Source organism: Hypanus sabinus, chromosome 18 (genome assembly GCF_030144855.1).
Source record: "Hypanus sabinus isolate sHypSab1 chromosome 18, sHypSab1.hap1, whole genome shotgun sequence".
NCBI lineage: Eukaryota > Metazoa > Chordata > Chondrichthyes > Myliobatiformes > Dasyatidae > Hypanus > Hypanus sabinus.
In genome coordinates this window covers 25,589,838-25,610,319 of record NC_082723.1, presented here as the reverse complement: position 1 = coordinate 25,610,319, position 20,482 = coordinate 25,589,838, and the positions used below count along the sequence as shown (strand labels likewise).

Here is a 20,482-nt window from a genome sequence, read left to right as displayed (position 1 = left end):
AGATCTCTCTTGGGAGGGAGCGGAGGAGATGAGAGCTGACTTGGTGGAGGTGTACAAGATAAGAGGCATAGATCAAGTGGATATGCAGAGACTTCCTCCCAGAGCGAAAATGATTAATACCAGGGGCATAATTTTATATTCCAGCAGGGTAGCCTCCAATATTATGACATAAATATAAATTTCTCCTTCCGGTAAACCCCCTCCTCTTCCTCTATTCCCCGCTCCAACTTTTCACCTCTTCTCATCTACCTGTATGGTCCACTTTCCTCTCCTAACACATTCTGTCTTCACCAGTCCTTGTCCTTTCCCACTACCTGACTTCATCCATCACCTTTCATCTACACACACAAAATGCTGGAGGAACTCAGCAGGGCAGGCAGCATCCATGGAAAAAAAGCAGTCAACGTTTCGGGCCAAAACCCTTCGGCAGGGCTCTTTTCCACAGATGCTGCCTGGCCTGCTGAGATCCTCCAATATTTTGTGTGTGTTGCTTGGATTTCCAGCATCTGCAGATTTCTCTTGATTGTGACATTCCAGCTCGCTTCTTTTCCCTCACCCCACGTTTTTATTCTGGTGTCTTCCCCACTTCCTTTCCAATCCAGAAGAAGGGTCTCAGCTTGAAATGTCAACTACTTATTGATTTCCACAGATGCTGCCTGACCTGCTGAGTTCCTCCATCATTATGTGAGTGTTGCTTTGGATTTCCAGCATCTGCAGACTTCCTCACATTTATAATTTGAAGGTGATTGTAGTACAGTATAAGTGGGGAAGGGGGGGGGGGGTGTTAGAGGCAAGTTGGGTTTTTTTTTGCACTTTTTTTTTAAAACACAGAGTGCATGGAGCACCCGGCCCAGGAGTGCTGGTACAGGCAGATACATTAGGAGAATTTAAAGTCAATAGAAAAAGGAGGGTTACATAGGAAGGAAGGGTTAGATTTATCTTAGAGTAGGTTAAAGAGTTGGTACAAAATCATGGCTGAAGGGCCTGTAAAGGCCTGGAGCATTTCATGTTCTAAGTCAAAGTATAAAACTTGCCTCAAAGGGTATTAAAACAGTAAGGTGTGTTTTTGCAAGGCGTAGGCACAAAGAAAAAGGAGAATAAACTATTTCATCTGACTCCAAGAAATGCACTGCAGTGAGTTGATCAAAAATACATCACACTTTTTAATCTAAAGGAAAACCTGAACTTACTTTCATGCTTCCGGTACCCCACTTTCTTCCTGCTGCTCTTTCTGAATTCAGCTCAATGTGATGGAAACAAAATTCAGAGTGACAGGATTTCCAGTTGTGTCAGGGGTTTCTGACACCTGCTCCAGTGCAGTAAAACAACTCCACTTTAAACCAATTCCACCTAACAGTCTACTGACAGCTGAAGTGATCTGGGCTGAAAACCTAACTCTCAGTAAATCTAATATAATGAATATTTTTAACATACATTATATTGCCTTGGGAAAGATACATTTCATGCTGTAAATGCTTCTACTTGCTGTGTTAATATCCATGGAAAAAGAATTGGTTTTCACTGCCAAATCAAATACACTCATGATAGTCTGTTGCTGCTTTCCAATCTATTTCAGGTAACTGTCATATATCACTGTTCTAACCGTATCCAAGTTTGAGACTATCTTGTGTATATAAAAACAAAGAGCTTCTTGTAATGATATGTTAAAATAAAATGATCAAAATGAAGATATTTGTAACCACAGGCTTTTTTTTTGTTCAGATTGATAAGCAGATTGCCAAGCAGTTGTATAGCATGCACAAGAGCTCTTTTTTTAAAGGGGCATCCATCTAGGCTTACACACAATTGCACATTAGGGAACCTTCTGAATCCTATAACCTACCTTTTAGCCTTTCCAGTGAACCATTAGCTAGATGCAGCTTTTATTTGTTGATCAGAGTTTAAAAAAGACCAGGAAAAAAAATCTGACAGCAAAGTAAAACAGATGCGGTCAAAATATTGTATCCAAAATGCTATTAGGGAAGTTGTGGAGAAAGATGTGGCTCCAACAGCCTTACTAAAGCTGCAGAGTAAAGAGGTTAAAATGCCCTTTGCACTAATCCCCCAACAAATCAGAAAGAGGAGTTGCTGACAATTTATTTCTCAAATGAAGTGTGACTCAATAAAGAGAAAAGCCTCCGTACACAGTGTATATTATGTTTGTATTTAACCAGCCCTTGAGCCAGCTTTTGCTTCCATATGTAGCCGTGAATTGGTCTTTCTGGCAAACACATTTGGATCTACATCAATTCAGTAACTTAAATGTGCATAAATGTCTTCAGTTAACGTGTGTGAGAGTGAAAAAGGTCAGAAAAGAGAGGCAATTAGCCAAGATTAAAAATTACTCATGAAACACTACTAGTGTTTGGAATGTCATCTTTGTTACAAAAATGTTCGGGGACACCAAGATGGCCTGAAGCAAAAGGCTCAGTGGAGCTGGGGTGGGAGGGGAAGACAGACAACAGCTGATGCACAAACTAGTTGTTCTGGAAGGATTTATTATCTGTTTTAACTCATGAAATACTACCCACACTCTTCTCTGCAACAACCTTCACACAACCCTTTTTGCCAACGCACTCAAAACCACTGATACAGCCTTCCTTTCCAAAATGCAAAATCCTCTACAAAAATCTAATCCTTAATTGCACAATTTAAAAAAATCTCTCCCCCCATTCTCCAACAATCAACCTTCTAATCTTAACAATTTTTTTCGATTATTCAATTGAAGATCTTGATACACTCACTGGCAACTTACGAAATTGTACCAAGTGCAGAAGGTCCTTCCAAGGTACAACGAAATGCAGAAGACAAAATGGGAAAACTTGAAGCCAGACAAAATTTAGCACATCTACACAAAAGTCAAACTCCTGGTCCAAATGGCATCCCTCCATTCCCATGAGAAAAAACATTAAAGCTATTAGTACGAAGTCCAACAGTTGACGGCAAGACAAGCAACAATGTGGAAGGAAAGGCTGAGGTGAGACAGTGCATCACTTCGGAAGAACGATAAGACTTGAGGAAAAGCTGTAGAGACAATCAACATAAATTAGAGTAATTGATGTAAATCAGAATAAAGCCAATGTCCAGTGGGGGTCCAACTGGTGGTGCAGTAATCACTGCTACCATCTTGAAGCATCACACAGCCAGGTTTCATGCTATGTGCCGTCTATGTGGATTATGCATATACTCAGGGTAGATTTTTGTTGGATTTTGTTGGATTTTCTCTTTTCCTCCAACATCACGAAGATATGCATGGCTAAATTGCAAGTTGCTCTTTCATTCAGTTGCGTGGCAAAAGATAGGGAAGTTGCTGGACATGCAAAAGTGAATACCGACAGGATTGCAGATGCAAGCAACTGCAGATACTGGAACCGTGAACTGAGATACAAACTACTGAAGGAACTCAGTGGAAAGATGAATAGTCTTGACCTAAAATGTTAACTATCCTTCCCTTCTGTACATGCTGGCAGATATGCTAAGTCCCACTGATAGGATTAGTCCAATAGAAGCTTTCATGGGCCCAATTGGTGTCCTCCCGTGTCATAAGATGGTAGGTGGCTGAGACACAACAATACAACAAGAAAGCGTGCTTGAAAGGATAAAATCCTGTACTGTTGAGCCATTGTTTACTACTTACTATTTAAATATCAATGAAGATATCAATATCTCAAATTAAATCATAATGTCTCACCAATTTCTTCCCTTAACAGCAAAACAAGGCAATTTTGACTGTGCAGATTAGTAATTTGATAAACTCTTATTTTCTAAATGATACCATACCAATAAAACAAAATAATGACTAATTCCACATACATATCCATACAACTCTGGTCATCTCCCATAGAAAATATGTACATACAAACATCAAAAGGCAGGGTAAAGTTAAGATGGCACAAAATGGATACTCCTTTGCATGCATCTTCCGAAACAGCTTTATTTCTATCTGTGATATCTCTCTTTTTCCTTTTCAGGGCATGGGGGGGGGGGGTCTTTTGAAGACCCTGATCAGAAGTTACACTCTGACTATGGTTCTGAGCAGGAAAAGGACCCACTCTCAGGGCCTCACGACCAGCCACTTTTTGATATCCTAAGAATGCGGCCTGTGTGCCTTCAGGGTTCTGGAATTTTGTGCTTCTGGGGACATGCTGATTCTAAGCCGATGCCCCTGACTGAAGTGTTGCGGGGGAACACGGAACATCGGGAGCAGTGGGTCCGGAGAGCTGCACCTTTTTGGTGCCGACTCGCTGGCCGCAGAACTAGAAAAAAAAGCGATGCAATGGACTTTTAACATCGTAAATCAGCAAGTTGTTTGTTATGTCACCCCTCTCGCTCCCTTATTAGGAAGGGAGAGAGAGCGAGCCTGTGGTATGTCGAATTATTGGGTGAATGAGTAGTTTTTGGGAACTGCAAGTCTGTGTCTTTATTGATGCTTTGCTGTACGCTTGAATGCTCGGTGGTGGGTGCTGATGCTTTTTTGCTGGTGGGGGTGGGGGGGGGGTCACTGCCTTGCTGCTGCTTGTGTATGGGAAGGGGAGTTGGGAGGTGGTTGGGGTTTCTAACATTTATTCTTTGGGGCACTCCTGTTTTCATGGATGTCTGTGAAGAAAAAGAATTTTGGGGTGCATATTGTATACATTTCTCTGACATTAAATGCACCTATTGAAACTTACTGAAAAATAAAATGGCATATTCTTGTAAGTTACTTACAACCCTGCAGCTGGCTTTGTTTGCCTCCAGTATTTAACAGCCTTGTAGTTCCTTGGTTCTAATTTAAAGGATAAATATAGAGTAAAGTCAATACTAACTTCACTTAGAAATTAATGTAGCAGTGTTATCTTTCATTTTGTGATGAAAACTTGACCTTCCAGTTACATGTATTGGTGGAGTGCTCATGGGGATGTAATTTAACACAAATAAGGCCTATTTATTCACTCCATCTCCAGGCACAACAAATGGCAAATAGCCCAACGGTTATGAACCAGCACATCTACACAATTGGATTGCAATGACTCTAGTCTAAGCACTGACAGATGACAATGGCTCTACAATATCAGGAATGACCCAATGTAAGTAAATCCAAATATTGCCACAAAATTAAAGTTTTCCCTCAATTTTTTTTTTTGCCCTTTTCCTTGTGAAGGTGCAGTCTCCATCCAAGGGTAAGATTTCATTTCAGCAATATAACTTTCTGCTTGCAAGCAACCAGCACCTTGGACACTGAAGATTTACAGGCTATTGGACAAGTCCAAATCTACCCTTGTAACTAACTTTTTATTCTCTTTATTGGAGTTTTGTTTTCCACACTTTTTCTTCTACTTGCAATTAATCAGAGGTTACCTCTGTTAGGGTTGAATACTGCATTCAAGCTTCAATAATAAATGCACTTTGAATCTTTGAATGACTTTAAGCTATAACACCAAGTACCAACATGCTAAATACTTCCAACGATACTGGTAGATTTCATCACCAATCTAACCAAGTTGTTAGAGTGCTGCAAATGAAGTGTTAGATGATAGTCTATGATGTACTATTGAAGGAGAAGAGGATTAAAGTGAACATTGTTTATGTTTACTGAATACCTTTAAAGCAATACTCTTCAAATTGAAGAATTCTTCCAACACTTAAGAACATACTTTTCCAAATTAATGACATAGAGAGGGATAGAATCCTTTATGTTTATTGAAAGCAGATGTTTGGAGTTACAACTGATGATATAAAACAATCATTCATGTTGGGAGTGACGACAGTTGATGATTAGTCTGCTCATAACTATGGAAAATGAAGATCATGTCTCCGAAAAAAGCTGGCGTCCGTTCAAGTCTGTCTGTATTCATAATGTTACAATTCTTCATAAATCCATGGACTGTCTGACATTTAAAATAAACTCTTAGCACACTTATTAGAATACAAGATGCCATTTAATCCAGTCATAAAAGTTCAATGCAAATATATCTAAACCTGGGCAAGAATCCAATAAGAGAACTGCACAAAAAGGGCAGAACATTCAACTCAGTGCCAAATGTTTGGAAAAAGCCATTAGCAGATCAGTCAAAGCTGTGTTGTTAGTTTTTTTTTAAGCAGAAGTGCACTGGTTCTTGATAAAGACTGGAAGATTGCTGGGGGCCAAAAGGAATGTAAAAGTTGATGTTACAGTAGATTAGCAATTATCTTTATCGATCAGCAGATTCAAGGAATTGAGTGGCTTACTCCTGGCTATAACTTGTGTGCTTCTATTATTTTCCTTCTTTGCCTTACCACAACTTTAGCGTAGAGATAAATCAGACAGGATGAGTAACGGGAGATGCCATCAACAAGGGTCAGTTTATTATCTCTCAAAGTTCAAAATTATACAGGGTGGCAACATTATGCATGCTAGCATAACAGCTGGAGTAATGCTTTACAATACCATGATCACTGATTGGTGTTCAATTCCTGCTGCTGTCTGTAAGGAGTTTGGATGTTCTCTCCATGACCATGTGGATTTCCTCTGGGAACTCCAGTTTTCTCTCACTTTCCAAAGATGTACAGTGTAGGGTCAGTAAGTTGAGGGAATACTGTTCTGGTGCTGGAAGCATGGTGACACTTGTGGGCTGTGCCCAGCACATCTTCGGATTGTGCTTTCCTTTATTTCTTAAAAGACTTGGGGGATCCATCTTTGGCCATGGAGCTAAAAAGAACATTTTTCAATGATTTTCTTGGAGGGGATGTATGTATTTATATATTTATTTTTTTTTAAAAAATCAGATAGATGAACAGGTCCAGTTTAAAATTTGCTGGGGATCTTTGACACAAAAACCCAAGCAATGAAGGAAAATCTTCATTCTGACCAAAACACTTGATCCACAATGACATTTTAGCTCTCCAATGCACATTGGGTCAACAATACCTCAATTTTCATCATGACTTCCTTGAGAATCTATAAAACACTTCAGTGTGTACTCTTACCCGATGAATTGAGTTCAGAAAGTCAAATCGAACCATTCAGCAAGACTGCATACTGATGCAATAGATCGACCCCAACACCAACTTCATCAGCTTGTGCAGAATATAATTTTTGACTGAACTACCTTTGATTTGCCACTTAATTCCAAGTATTCAAGTGACTAAAAGTTAACATCCAGGTGCAGCTAACAATTAGAAAGGCAAATACTCTATTGGTCCATACAATGAGTGGATTAGAGCAAAGGAGCAGAAGATATTTTAATGCATTGTACATGGAAGGAGTGCAATGAATTGCTCTTGGCATTGTAGGTTTATTGTATGAGGAGAGAATGAGTAGGCCAGACCTGTGTCCTGATGTAGGGCCTTGGCCCGAAATGTAGACTCTTTATTCCCTTCATAGATCTTGCCTGACTTGCTGTTCCTCCAGTATTTTGTGTAAGTTGAACTGTATTCTCTAGTGTTTAGAAGAAAAAGAGTTTTTCCTCATTGCAACTTACACAACCAATGATCACCGATTGGGGTTCAGTTCCCGCCACTGCCCATCAGGAATCTGTACGTTCTCTGGGTGCCCTGTTTTCCTCCCACATTCCAAAGACTTCTGGTTAGGGTTAGTAAGTTATGCATGTTACGTCAACAGCGGAAGCATGGTGACACCTGCGGGTTGCCTCGCACAATCTGTGTCTGATTTGACACAGACGATTGTGTTTCAATGTACACGTGACAAATAATGCTAATCTTTTATCTTTACACAATTACTAGAGGGCCCATCAAAGGGATGCAGGGTGGAAGTTTCTTCTGACTAGAACTTGAGTTGAGGGTGGTGAACTTTTTGGGGGCTGAGAATGCTGAGTCACTAAATCCATTGAAAGTACATGAATATATTTCTGAACAGTCAGGGAATCAAGGGATATGGGGATAGTGCAGGAAAATGGATCCCAGACAGAAATTTGCTGATGATCTCAATAAATGGCTGGACAGGTTTCCAGGACGAGGGTGGCTTACTCTTGTTTGTCATTTTTACACATGTATAAATTCTTCAAAGCCTGCCTGATCATCTTTCCTAACTCTTCATTACAATTGGTGCACTTTTCAGTACAAAACACTGAAATATTTTACTGAATTTTTACTGAATTTAAAAAGTTACAGAAAAGGCAATTGTTTTTCCAAAGATGGAAAATTGCATCTTAGCAAGAGCAGCTTAACCTGAAAATGCACTGATACAAAAGAGTAAGCTGAAGACCACATTGTGCCAGGAAAAATGCAACAGGAATAAGGGCTTTGCCACTCCATCTTGAGGAGAAAGAAACATGCTGCAGTGAATTTTAGTCACTGAGCAAAGCTTATCTCCATTTTTTTCTTCAGCGATGTTAACCTATAGGAAACCTCACTCTCAGAATGAAAGAAATATCATTGAAACCTGCCAAAAAAAGCTTGAAGACATTCACCCCTGAGTACTGGATCACTTACATCACTGAAGTCACTATCCCATTTATATTGCAGAAGGCCGTTGCTAAACTGGGACAGTGCCAGCTCAAATTCTGCCCGGAATAAATCAGTGTCACCAGCTGAAGCACATAACTTGGTATCAATTTTCCTTGCTATTATTTGAAGTTATAAGGCTAGCAGAAAATTTCTAATGGCTGAACTCTGCAGTTGGTGAAACTGTCAGTGTTTGCTGTCACCATGCCATGCTGCTGACAATAAACTCAGGATTTCCAAACATGCATGGCTTATTGCAGGAATCCCTACATTGCTGTCAGCTATTCGGTGTTCCTCTACAGGGCACACAGCTTGCAGCCTTCCCTACGTAATGAAGGGAAACACTCAGTTTACGAAATCAAACTCACCTCATTGTGAAATTGCTTTGATTGTTTTTTTTGGAAGATAAGCAAATTAGTACACCACACTACGGCATAATTATTCATTTTCAAACACTTGGTCTACAATATTCAATTTGAAAATGTGGGTTGCATTTCCTTCGAACAAAACAAAATGCAGAATGATTTGTTTTTAAAAAGTGTAACATTTCAGCTTCCATCCAAGCTCATGAACAAACTCCAAAATCATTTCAAATACACAATGAGACTTCTCCCATCCTGCTTATTTCACTTCCACATAACTGGTTGTATGATGACGTCATTGAGTCATTGCTGTTCCACTGAAGATAACCCTGCTGGATTAATGGAAGTCCACACCAAAAAACTACCCTAGTCTTAGCAGGTTTGATGTCTCTTTAGAACAGAGATGAGGAGGAATTTCTTTAACCAGAGGGTGGTGAACCTGTGGAATCACTGTCACAGAGAGCCATAGAGGCCAAGTCACTGGGTATATTTAAAGCAGAGGTTATAGGTTTTGATTAGTCAGGGTTATGGGGAAAGGGCAGGGGAATGGGGTTGAAAGGGATAATAAATCAGTCATGAAGGAATGGCACAGCAGATTCAATTGGCCTAATGTCTGAATTCTTATGGTGTGTGTTGCTTTGCCACCAATCAAAAAATCCATACCAATAAATAGCATAGATGAGTTTGTGACTCCTCAGCAAGAATTTCTCTGTCACTCTCTGCTGCTCAGCCTCTTTGATTTCCCTCACATTTCACTTGCTTTCAGAATTAACCTAGTGCTTGACAATGGAGCTATGGTGGGGGGAGGGAAGACAAGTCAGTTATTTTCTGTCAAACTACTCAGCCCCTTCCCTGCACCAAGCCATGAGGTTCATTTCCCCTCAGCCGAGGGCCTTTGCATTCATATCCTTCATGATGACCTGCTTTCCTGTTGGATAAAATGTCTATTATGTTTATCACTAAATCTTTCACTGTGGTTATATCTTATTCCACAAAACAGAGGGGTACATTGAGAGTGATAGTATCTCGGATCTCTTGCAAAACCTGGCATATTAGCATTTGGGTGCATGGTGCCCAGAAGTCTTGGGGGTCAATTCAGCCTTCCCTGCAATCATCTACTTCATCTTCAGTCATTCTCAAAAGCTTTTCCATTTCCAAGTAATACACACAAAATGCTGGAGGAACTCAGGTTAGCCAGTCAGCAACTTTGGAAAGGAGGAAAGAATCAATGTTTCAGGCCGAGACCATTCATTGGTTCAGATTATGGATGTTGATCTGAAAAATCAACTGCTTATTAATTTCTATAGATGCTGCCTGACTTGCTGAGATCTTTCAGCATTGTGTGTACATTACTCTGGTTTTCCATCATCTGCAGAATCTTTTGTATTTCTCCATCCGTTAGCATCTACCCCAAACCCATTTGCAGACCCTGCCCATGACTCAAGCTTAAAGAAAGACACAGGAAAGATCAACTGAGGAAAGATTGGTCAATTTCACCTGTTGAACCAAACAAGGACTTATTCAGTCATGGTTTATCTTCCTTTCACACCAGCACACTGATCCTGAGAAGATTCCCAATCATTGCTCTTCCTTATTTAAGGGCAGCCTTGAAGTGACATGATGCATTTTCAAACAAGGCTTTAACTACTTTTCACTCCCACACTTCACCTTCCACCATTTATTGCTGGACCACATCTCTACCATCTGACCTTAGAGAAACCAAAAGAAATACAACACAAAAAGGAAAACAATAAATCAATATAATAACTTTTTTGTGAATGCTGGGAACTGATGAAATATATGAAATAATGTATGGATGGACACAGACGGAATCAGACAAACAGATTTTCTCTCTGGTGCATACAAACTGATTGCAATCTTATTTGTGATTCACTGATGTTTCTCAGTGATTTGAGGGCACAGAAAGTCACGTTAACAAACCAACATCAAAGGGGGTGGCATGGTGGCCAGCGAAATGCTATTACAGCACCAGTAATCAGGGTACAATTCCCACCACCACCTGTAAGGAAATTGTACGTTCTCTTGTGACTGCATGGGTTTCCTTGGGTACAGGTTAGCATGCAACATTGGCACCAGAAGCATGGCGATACTTGTGGGCTGCCTTTAGCCTGCTTTGGTTGTTGACTCAAACGATGCATTTCACTGTACGTTTTGATGAATATACAACAAAACTAATCTTTCATTTTTACTCTTAAGACTATTTGACTAATTAACATATAAATAGTAAAACTCCAAAAATGTGCCCATCTTACTTGGGATTATCCCAGTTCTTCCATGTATATTGATAAAATATTTCCCACAACAGGCAGCCATAATCATTTTTACATTTAGACCATCAGACGTAGGAAAAGAATTAGGCCATTCAGCCCATCGTCTGCTCTGCCTTTCCATCATGGCTGATCCCAGATCCCACTCAACCCAATACACCTGCCTTCTCACTATATCCTTCGATACCCTGACCAATTAGGAAACTTGTTATGCAGAGGGGAACTTTAGTCAGGGAACATTAGCTTGTTAGCCACATATTTTGCAGCTAGCCATCACTTGCGAAAACTTGGAAGGAATTGACTGATCACCCTTTTGATTACACTAGGTTCAAGGAGCAAATAATGGACATTAATGCAAGTTTTATATTGATAATTATATATTTGCAATTTGTTGGGCTATTTGACAACCACTAAATGGCATATCACAAGAAGCTCTATTCTTCCAATACAGTGTATTCCAGTTAACTGGAACACATCGGGACCAGTACATTTGGGCCCAATTAAGCGACTGCCCAAATGAGCTGAAGTTCCATGAAAATAGTTAAAAGGGTATATTAAAAAAAGACAAACTCCTGCTTAACTAAGTAACAAATTATTTAAGTGAAATACAGAACAAATTAGAAAACTACCAATAGTAATACAGTATAAAACTGTATTAATTTCTAATTGTTATCAATGGAGGAATTCATACAGTGTATACTGATATGTTCTTTTGATTGACTGCTATGACTGACTGTAAAAGAACAAAATCAGTGCCATCATTGCCTTCCTGTATGTACTGGCAAAAATCACTGCTTTTTAATTTCACGTTGGTCATCCCAAATGAATAACATAACACAAGCAAATGCAACTGATGCTACTTAAAAACTGCTCACTCTAAGCATGGAGCACAAAATGCTAGAGGAACTCAGCAGGCTAGGCAGCATCTATAGAAAAGAGTAAACAATCGATGCTTCAAGCTGAGACCCTTCATCAGGACTGGAGAAACATAAAGATGAAAAGTGAGAGTGAGAAGGTGGGGGGAGGGGATGAAGAAATACAAGGTGATAGGTGAAACCGAGGGAGGAGTGGTGAAGTAAAGAGCTTGGAAATCGATGATTGTAAAAGATAAGACAAAAGAGATGATTGTGGACTTCAGGAAGGGTAAGACAAAGGAACACATACCAATCCTCATAGAGGGATCAGAAGTGGAGAGAATGAGCAGCTTCAAGTTCCTGGGTGTCAAGATCTCTTGAGAATCTAATATGGTCCCAATATATCGATGTAGTTATAAAGAAAGCAAGACAGCGGTTATACTTTATTAGGAATTTGAAGAGATTTGGTCGGTCAACAAATATACTCAAAAAGTTCTACAGTTGTACCATGGAGAGCATTCTGACAGGTTGCACCACCGTCTGATCTGGAGGGGCTACTGCACAGGACCGAAAGCAGTTGCAAAGGGTTGTAAGTTTGGTCAGCTCCATTTTGAATACGAGCTTACAAAGTACCCAGGACATCTTCAGGGAGCAGTGTCTCAGAAAGGCAACGTCCGTCATAAAGGACTCCAGCACCCTGGGCATGCACTTTTCTCACTGTTGCCATCAGGTAGAAGGTACAGAAGCCTGAAGGCACACACTCAGGAACAGCTTCTTCTTCTCTGCCATCCGATTCCCAAATAGACAATGAACCCGTGAACACTACCTCACTTTATTAATATATATTATTACTGTTTTTGCGCAATTTTCAATCTATTCAATATACGTATATCATAATTGATTTACTTACTTATTATTTTTTCTCTGCTAGGTTATGTATTGCATTGAACTGCTGCTAATAAGTTAACAAATTTCATGTCACATGCCGGTGATAATAAACCTGATTCTGACTCTGAGGTACAGGGCTGGAGAAGCAGGGATTTGATAGGAAAGGACACATGGACATGGAAGAAAGGGAAGAGGAAGCAGCACTGAAGGGAGGTGATGGGCAGGTAAGAAGATGAGGAGAGAGAGGAAAACAGGAATGCTGGGGTGGGCATTACTGGAAGTTTGAGGAATCGACATTCATGCCATCATGTTAGAAGCTACCCAGATGGAATACGAGGTGTTGCTCCTCCAACCTGAGTGTGGCCTCATCCCGGCATTAGAGGAAGCCAAGGACTAACATGTCGGACTGGGAATGGCAAGTGTAATTAAAAATGGGTGATAACTTGGGACATCCTGCATGGTGTGTTTTCTAATGACTGCACAAGTGCACATAACTAACACTAGTTAGAAAATTATTGGCAACAGTAGTCTCCTGTCCCAATTAAGTGGCATAATGTCCCAAATACACAAAAGAAACAAATTTTCATTTTCATTGTAACATTCAAGATGATTGTTGATACCTTCAGATTCTTCATAGTTCCTAACTTGAAGTAGTGAAACCATTTCATTTTCACTCCTGGTCGTTTCTGGCAACTCTAAGTCTGAATGCTTGAAACTGTAGTGTGCTAAATGGATCTGAATTGTCTTGCTGCTTATTTCTCGCCAGCTATATCAACGACAAAAATTACTGTTTGTTGAACACAAACGCATGCAGCTGACACTATTTCAAAACCATTTACACTAAGCACGGTGTAGTGTCTAATGGCTACACAACTGCACGCGACTGACACGAGTTGGAAGCTGTCCGGCAACTGTCTCCTGTTCTAATTAAGCAGGATTGTCCCAAATAAACAAATGAAATTGCAGCTATTTTAAGAAAAACAAGTAGCTGCCATGATAAACTAATGGCACAATTAACTGGAATCCACTGAATCTGAAGCATGTTAAACAATGTGTAGTTAACTTTCCTGTATATGAACAAAGCTTTGGTATTTTGAACATTTTTTTGATATTTATTCATTTCTGAATCCCCAGCAGATCTCTGCACAAGTTGCTTTCCATAAGACACAGGAGTAGAATTAGGCCATCTGGCTCTTTGATACTCCTTCACCATTCCATCGTGGCTGATTTATTATCCCACTCAACTCCATTCTCCTGCCTTCTCCCTGTAACCCATGATTCCCTTACTAATCAGGAACCTATCAATCTCCACTTTAAATAACTCCACAATTACTTGGCCTCCACAGCCATCTGTGGCAATGAATTCCAGATACACCGTCCTCTGGCCAAAGAAATTCCTGCTCATCTCTGTTCTAAATTAATGTCCCTGTATTCTAAAGCTGTGCTTCCCCCACTATAGAAAACATCCTCTCCACATCCACTCTATGGAGGCTTTTCAATATTCGATAAGTTTCAATGAGATCCCCCCTCATTCTTCAACATGAACTTCACCCTTCCATTCCACAGTTGGGATCAGCACTTCTGTTTTGCCAGTAAGCCATTTTCCACCTGTGACTGCCAGGAAAGCTTTCAACCAAAAACCCAAACATGTCTACTGAGACAACACACTTCGGATTTATCCAACATGACTGCTTCTAATTAAATATCTGCTGTAACAGCTTCCTTTGCACATTCATCTTGTGCTGCAGAGAAGAGATCCTCAGAACTAGGCAGCATTGTTCACTTTTTATTTGAACTTCTTCCCCAAAGTTCTGACACAAGACATGTAACCTACAATGATACAGTACTTGCATTAACCCCCTACTGCTTTCCCTAGTAAAGCTGTTGTTGTTTGTAAAGCTGCTTCATAAAGCAATGCGAGTTACAGATGCTTTCTTTGTCCTTACCTTTCAAGCTAGGGTATACTCACAAGGTATTAATTTCAGCCATAATATAAAATGGTGAAGAAAGCCCAGAAATATATCTCAAATTTATATAAAACTAAGCGCCAATGTTAAGTCAAGACAGGAGTTTTAAAATAATTTCAGATAATCTTAGTTTGTGATTGAATTGACTGTTAACAGAAAAAGATATGCCAACAAAGATGAATTTCCCTTTACAGAATGCACCTTTGCAATATGCAGCATTGTTGTATTAAGACGTTGTGAGCAATTTTTATTGCTTCAATTCCCTCTTAAGGCTGGCACAGTAGCATAGCAGTAAGCAGAACACTATGACAGTGCCAACAATTGGGGTTCAATTCCGCTGCTGTTCATAAGGAGTTGGTACATTCTTCCCATGACTGCCTGGGTTTCCTCTGGGTCCTCCAGCTGCTACCTACATTCCAAAGATGTACGGTTAGGAGAGTCGTAGGTATGCTGTGTTGGCACCAGAAGTGTGGCGATATTCATGGGTTGCCTCCAGCACTGTCGGTCGATGACGCAAAAAAACATTTCAGTGTATGTTTTGATGCACAAGTGACAAATAAAGCCAATGTTTTAAATCCCCAACCATTCTGGCTGCCCTTGTTTGGTGTTTTCCCCACTGTTCAATACAAATCAACTCATGTTTCATCATTTAGATGCATCAGAGTATGTCTGCTGAACCTGCATCAGACAAGGGAAGTAAGCCCATTTTCATAGAGGTGAAAAAAATTGAAGGGACAAGTATACTGGTCAATTTTTCCATTAATCAAGTTTACTTAAATGATATTGGTTGTTAATTTTTTTTTAATTTACTTATAACAGTTTGATTTAAAATATATGGGATAATCAGGCAACAGGGGCTAATGCAATTCTATAGTGCTAAGCCAAGTTTCAACAACTATCATCTTATTCAATAGTGGAAGCAATGCAAGCAGCTGAAAAGTTTTGTTTGTTATGGTATGTTAAACATTGAAAGACTTTGTCACATTTGACAGTTTGCTAAACTGAATTTTGGCTTAGCTGGCTCTCAATGTTTATCAGCAGCTTTGTTAGTACACTTTGTGCTGCCATAGTGCCCCCCCCCCCCAATTGCCCACACAGTCCCTCTCCCTATCACAATGGCACGATGGGTTCTATTTAAAATTGGGGATCCTTTAAGCATAATGTGACACTGATAGATTGGATAAAGGCAAGTTTGTTCTGACAAGAGCCAACATTTCAAGCCCAGACCCCTCATCAGGATCAGGATCAAGGGTCTCAGTCCAAAACATTGGCTCTTTATTCCTCTCCATAGATGCTGCCTGACCTGCTGAGTTCCTCCAGCATTTTATCTGTTGCTCTGTATTTTATGCGTGTGTTGCTGTGTATTTTCAGCAGATGCGGAATCTCTGAGGTTTGTTCTGATCAAGTGGGTTGTCACAGACAGCAAGTTCTGGCCTGAAGTCAAAATTTGTGTACTTAAGAGCTTTTTCACTTCAATTTTACTCGTCTTAAATAACAGAAAGATTTTAAAAACCGTTGAGTATAACGTACATTTGTTTTCTATTGGGCACTTGTCACAATAGCTGGCGTTGGCCTACTTGCTCTTGGGATGTCAGCAGTTGATGAGGATGCGGGCTACTAGTCATTAGGCCTTCTACTACCAGACCAGCTCGGGCCAGACTGGGATCACAGGTAGTAAATCAAATTCAGCACTATTTAGAAATAACCTAAGCAGAGCTGATTTTAAAATAAATATGTGTGTGTGTGTGTGTGTGTGTGTGTGTATATACACACACACACACATAGTGGCATACAAAAGTTTGGGCACCCCGGTCAGAATTTCTGTTACTGTGAATAACTAAGCAAGTAAAAGATGACCTGATTTCCAAAAGGCATAAAGTTAAAGATGACACATTTCTTTAATATTTTAAGCAAGATTACTTCTTTATTTCCATCTTTTACAGTTTCAAAAAAGGAAAAGGGTCCCAAGCAAAAGTTTGGGAACCCTGCACGGTCAGTACTTAGTAGCTTTTCACAAGTATCACAGCTTGTCAATGCTTTCTGTATCCAGCTAAGAGTCTTTCAATTCTTGTTTGGGGGATTTTCGCCCATTCTTCCTCGCAAAAGCCTTCTAGTTCTGTGAGATTCTTGGGCGGTCTTGTATGCACTGCTCTTTTGCAGTCTATCCACAGATTTCTGATGATGTTTAGGTCAGGGGACTGCGAGGGCCATGGCAAAACCTTCAGCTTGTGCCTCTTGAGGTAGTCCATTGTGGGTTTTGAGGTGTGTTTAGGTTCATTATCTTGTTGTAGAAACCATCCTCTTTTCATCTTCAGCTTTTTTACAGACGGTGTGATGTTTGCTTCCAGAATTTGCTGGTATTTAATTGAATTCATTCTTCCCTCTACCAGTGAAGTGTTCCCCATGCCATTGGCTGCATCACAAGCCCAAAGCATGATCAATCCACTCCCCTGCTTAACAGTTGGAGAAGTGTTCTTTTCATGAAATTCTGCACCCTTTTCTCTCCAAACATACCTTTGCTCATTGCGGCCAAAAAGTTCTATTTTAACTTCATCAGTCCACAGGACTTGTTACCAAAATGCATCAGGTTTGTTTAGATGTTCCTTTGCAAACTTCTGACGCTGAATTTTGTGGTTTTCTACTAATGACTCTTCCATGAAGGTCATATTTGTGCAGGTGTCACTGCACAGTAGAACAGTGCACCACCACTCCAAAGTCTGCTAAATCTTCCTGAAGGTCTTTTGCAGTCAAACGGGAGTTTTGATTTGCCTTTCCAGCAATCCTACGAGCAGTTCTCTTGGAAAGTTTTCTTGGTCTTCCAGACCTCAACTTGACCTCCACCATTCCTGTTAACTGCCATTTCTCAATTACATTACGAACTGAGGAAACGGCTATCTGAAAACACTTTGCTATCTTCTTGTAACCTTCTCCTGCTTTGTGGGCATCATTTATTTTAATTTTCAGAGTGCTAGGCAGCTGCTTAGGGGAGCCCATGGCTGCTGATTATTGGGACAAGGTTTGAGGAGTCAGGGTATTTATAAAGCTTTGAAATTTGCATCACCTGGCCTTTCCTAACGATGACTGTGAACAAGCCCTAGCCCTAACAAGTTAATTAAGGTCTGAGACCTTGGTAAAATGAGAGCTCAAATCTCTTGGGGTGCCCAAACTTTTGCATGGTGCTCCTTTCCTTTTTTTCACTCTATGATTGTACAAAACAAAAATAATACAGTAATCTTGCTTAAAATGTTGAAAAGGATCTTTCATCTTTAACTTTTATGACTTTTGGAAATCAATTCATCTTCTACTCACTTAACTATTCACAGTAACAGAAATCTTGACCAGGGCACCCAAATTTTTGCATTGCACTGTATATGGAGAGAGAGGGAGAGGGAGAGAGGGGGAGAGGGGGAGGGAAGAGAGAGAGCGAGAGCGAGAGCGAGAGAGAGAGAGAGCGAGAGCGAGAGCGAGAGAGAGAGAGAGTGTACACACACACGCACACACACAAACATACATACAAGCTCTCCTTCACAATTGAGGTGAGATGATTCAAGAATATTAGAATACTTCACTCAGTTATTTTGGGCTCCAGCTGCCTTAGTTCATATCCATTGTTGAAAGCGCAAGATAATGGACCAAGTATTGAGCAATGACACTTCAAGCAGTACTAAAAGAGAAAAGATTTGCCAGCGACTTGCTTGCTGAGACAGGATTTTCGTCAAAGTGGAACTGAAGGAATGGAAAATTTAATACCTCTACACTGTAATCATCATGTATTTGATACAAATTTATTTCACCGTGAATATAAAGCTCCCTTTACCAGCAAGCTTCATGAAACGGCTTCCAGAACTACCTTTGAAATTTGAGAGCAGTTTGCCCATATTTTATTCATTCATGGGATTATGAAGTGCACCGTTTAGCACTGTTTGTGCTCAGCATTGCAAAGGGCAGTTAACATTTATGTACAGCACTGGGGACATGGAATTACATACAAGGCAAAGCACACAAAATGAAAATTAATTACTTTAGTAAAGGAGATCAGAAAAAAAGTTAATTTCATCTTTAATAATGTTTTTTCTTTAAATCAGCTTAATTAACTGAGTGGCAAGGTCCTACTTATCATGGTAACCAAATTGCTTGGAGTCTCAGAGGTTCCTAACGCTGGTCAAACTAAGTTTGAATAATCAAACAAAGCAAGCCCAATACATAATCTGGGGCTTTAAACGGTGTGTGTTACAACTGGTCACAAGCTACAACAAAGAAAACCATTCATGAAAAAGCATGCGCGTTCATTTCTGGGAGACCAAACATATCTAAACAAAATTTCTACATATACTACAGCACAGAAATAGAACCTTTGGCCATTTAGTCCATGCTGAACTATTATTCTGCCTTGTCCGAACCATAGACCTCCATGCCCCTCCTATCTATGTACCAAAATTTCTCTGAAATGTTGAGATCAAACCCACATCCACTACTTCCATATTTGCCCTCAAGATAATAATTTCACAGGAAATTCAGTGTGACCAAGAAACTTTTAATGTATATGTTAACTAACAAGATGCACAAGTTGTTTCAAAGAAACAGTTTTTAAAATTTCCTTTTTTTTTGGAAGCTGATATTACTAAACAATTAATCACTGTTCTTTAAACAGTTAAGAAATGAAACAAAAATCTCCTTCTGGTAATAAAATTCCAATAGGGCAAAAATACCCTTTCATATAAAGGATATGATTAAGTAAAAACTTTGAAAATATTCAGCTCATTTATACAGATAACTAAAACTACTGATGAGCAGTTTATGAGCTTCAGTCAATAGGACTGACTGGTATTTAGTGTATACAGATTCTCTAGTTAGGTGAACCACTTTTGTACTTGACACAGCTGTGGAACAATCATTTTAAGCTCATGAATTCAAATACTTAAACTGAAGAACACTCCATGATAACTCTGTGTATGAATCAACACGGACATAGACGACTATTTCACCGCATTTTGCACACTTCAACATTTTTTCCTTTCATCTGAAGGACACACAAGTGAGATATGAGCTTTTCAATGACAGAAGACACACTCGCTGTTGTGAAGAACTGCTGGTCTCACTCTTTTCTTTGCCAGGACTGATGAAAGTTATCATGAGTGTGACTGGCTGACTTGATTTTCTTTTTGAATTCTTAAAAGACTTTTCTTTTTTTAAAGAAAGAGCTATAGCAAGATCAATCCTTAACAAATTAACAGTCAATCATCCAAAATAATAAGTTTCAAAGCTAGCCGAATTAGGTTTATTACTTTCTCACTCTGCTATATGCATTGATAAATTACTATCTGGGAATCTATCCTTTTGTGCGTGAATTTAAATCCTTTATAAATGTAACTCCTTTCTCAGGATCTTAGCAATATATTTAAGATTATACATTTAACTTACTTAATTGATAAAACATAATGATTGTGTTTTGCGCTGCATAACCACGCCAAGAGAAATTACTGGTGACAGATGCAAGCAAAACGCCAAAACAGTTTTTGAAACTTTCCACTAATGCTTTAACTTGGCAAATAGCTTCCCATATCTGCTATAATTAATGTGCCCACTATTTCAATTATTTAAATAAATGCAATATATAATAGGATATATTTTCATTTCATCTAACTTGAAATGCAAGAAGTAGTTTATTCATCCATCAGTACTATATGTACTCAGGTGTCCTG

At 39.5% G+C, this 20,482-nt stretch overlaps 1 protein-coding gene across 5 annotated transcripts in view; it reads right to left on the bottom strand.

Moving 5' to 3' along the window:
* mapkap1 (MAPK associated protein 1) overlaps nucleotides 1-20,482 on the bottom strand; it is a 274,264-nt gene that overhangs the window by 85,519 nt on the left and 168,263 nt on the right. The window contains exon 8 of one of the 5 annotated variants that reach the window (XM_059993887.1): nucleotides 5,697-6,667. The exons of the other annotated variants lie outside the window; for them this stretch is intronic. Coding sequence (XP_059849870.1) covers nucleotides 6,426-6,667 — 242 coding nt within the window. The 3' untranslated portion in view covers nucleotides 5,697-6,425. Of the gene's footprint in view, nucleotides 1-5,696; nucleotides 6,668-20,482 lie in introns of those variants that run through there. 5 annotated transcript variants of the gene reach the window in all.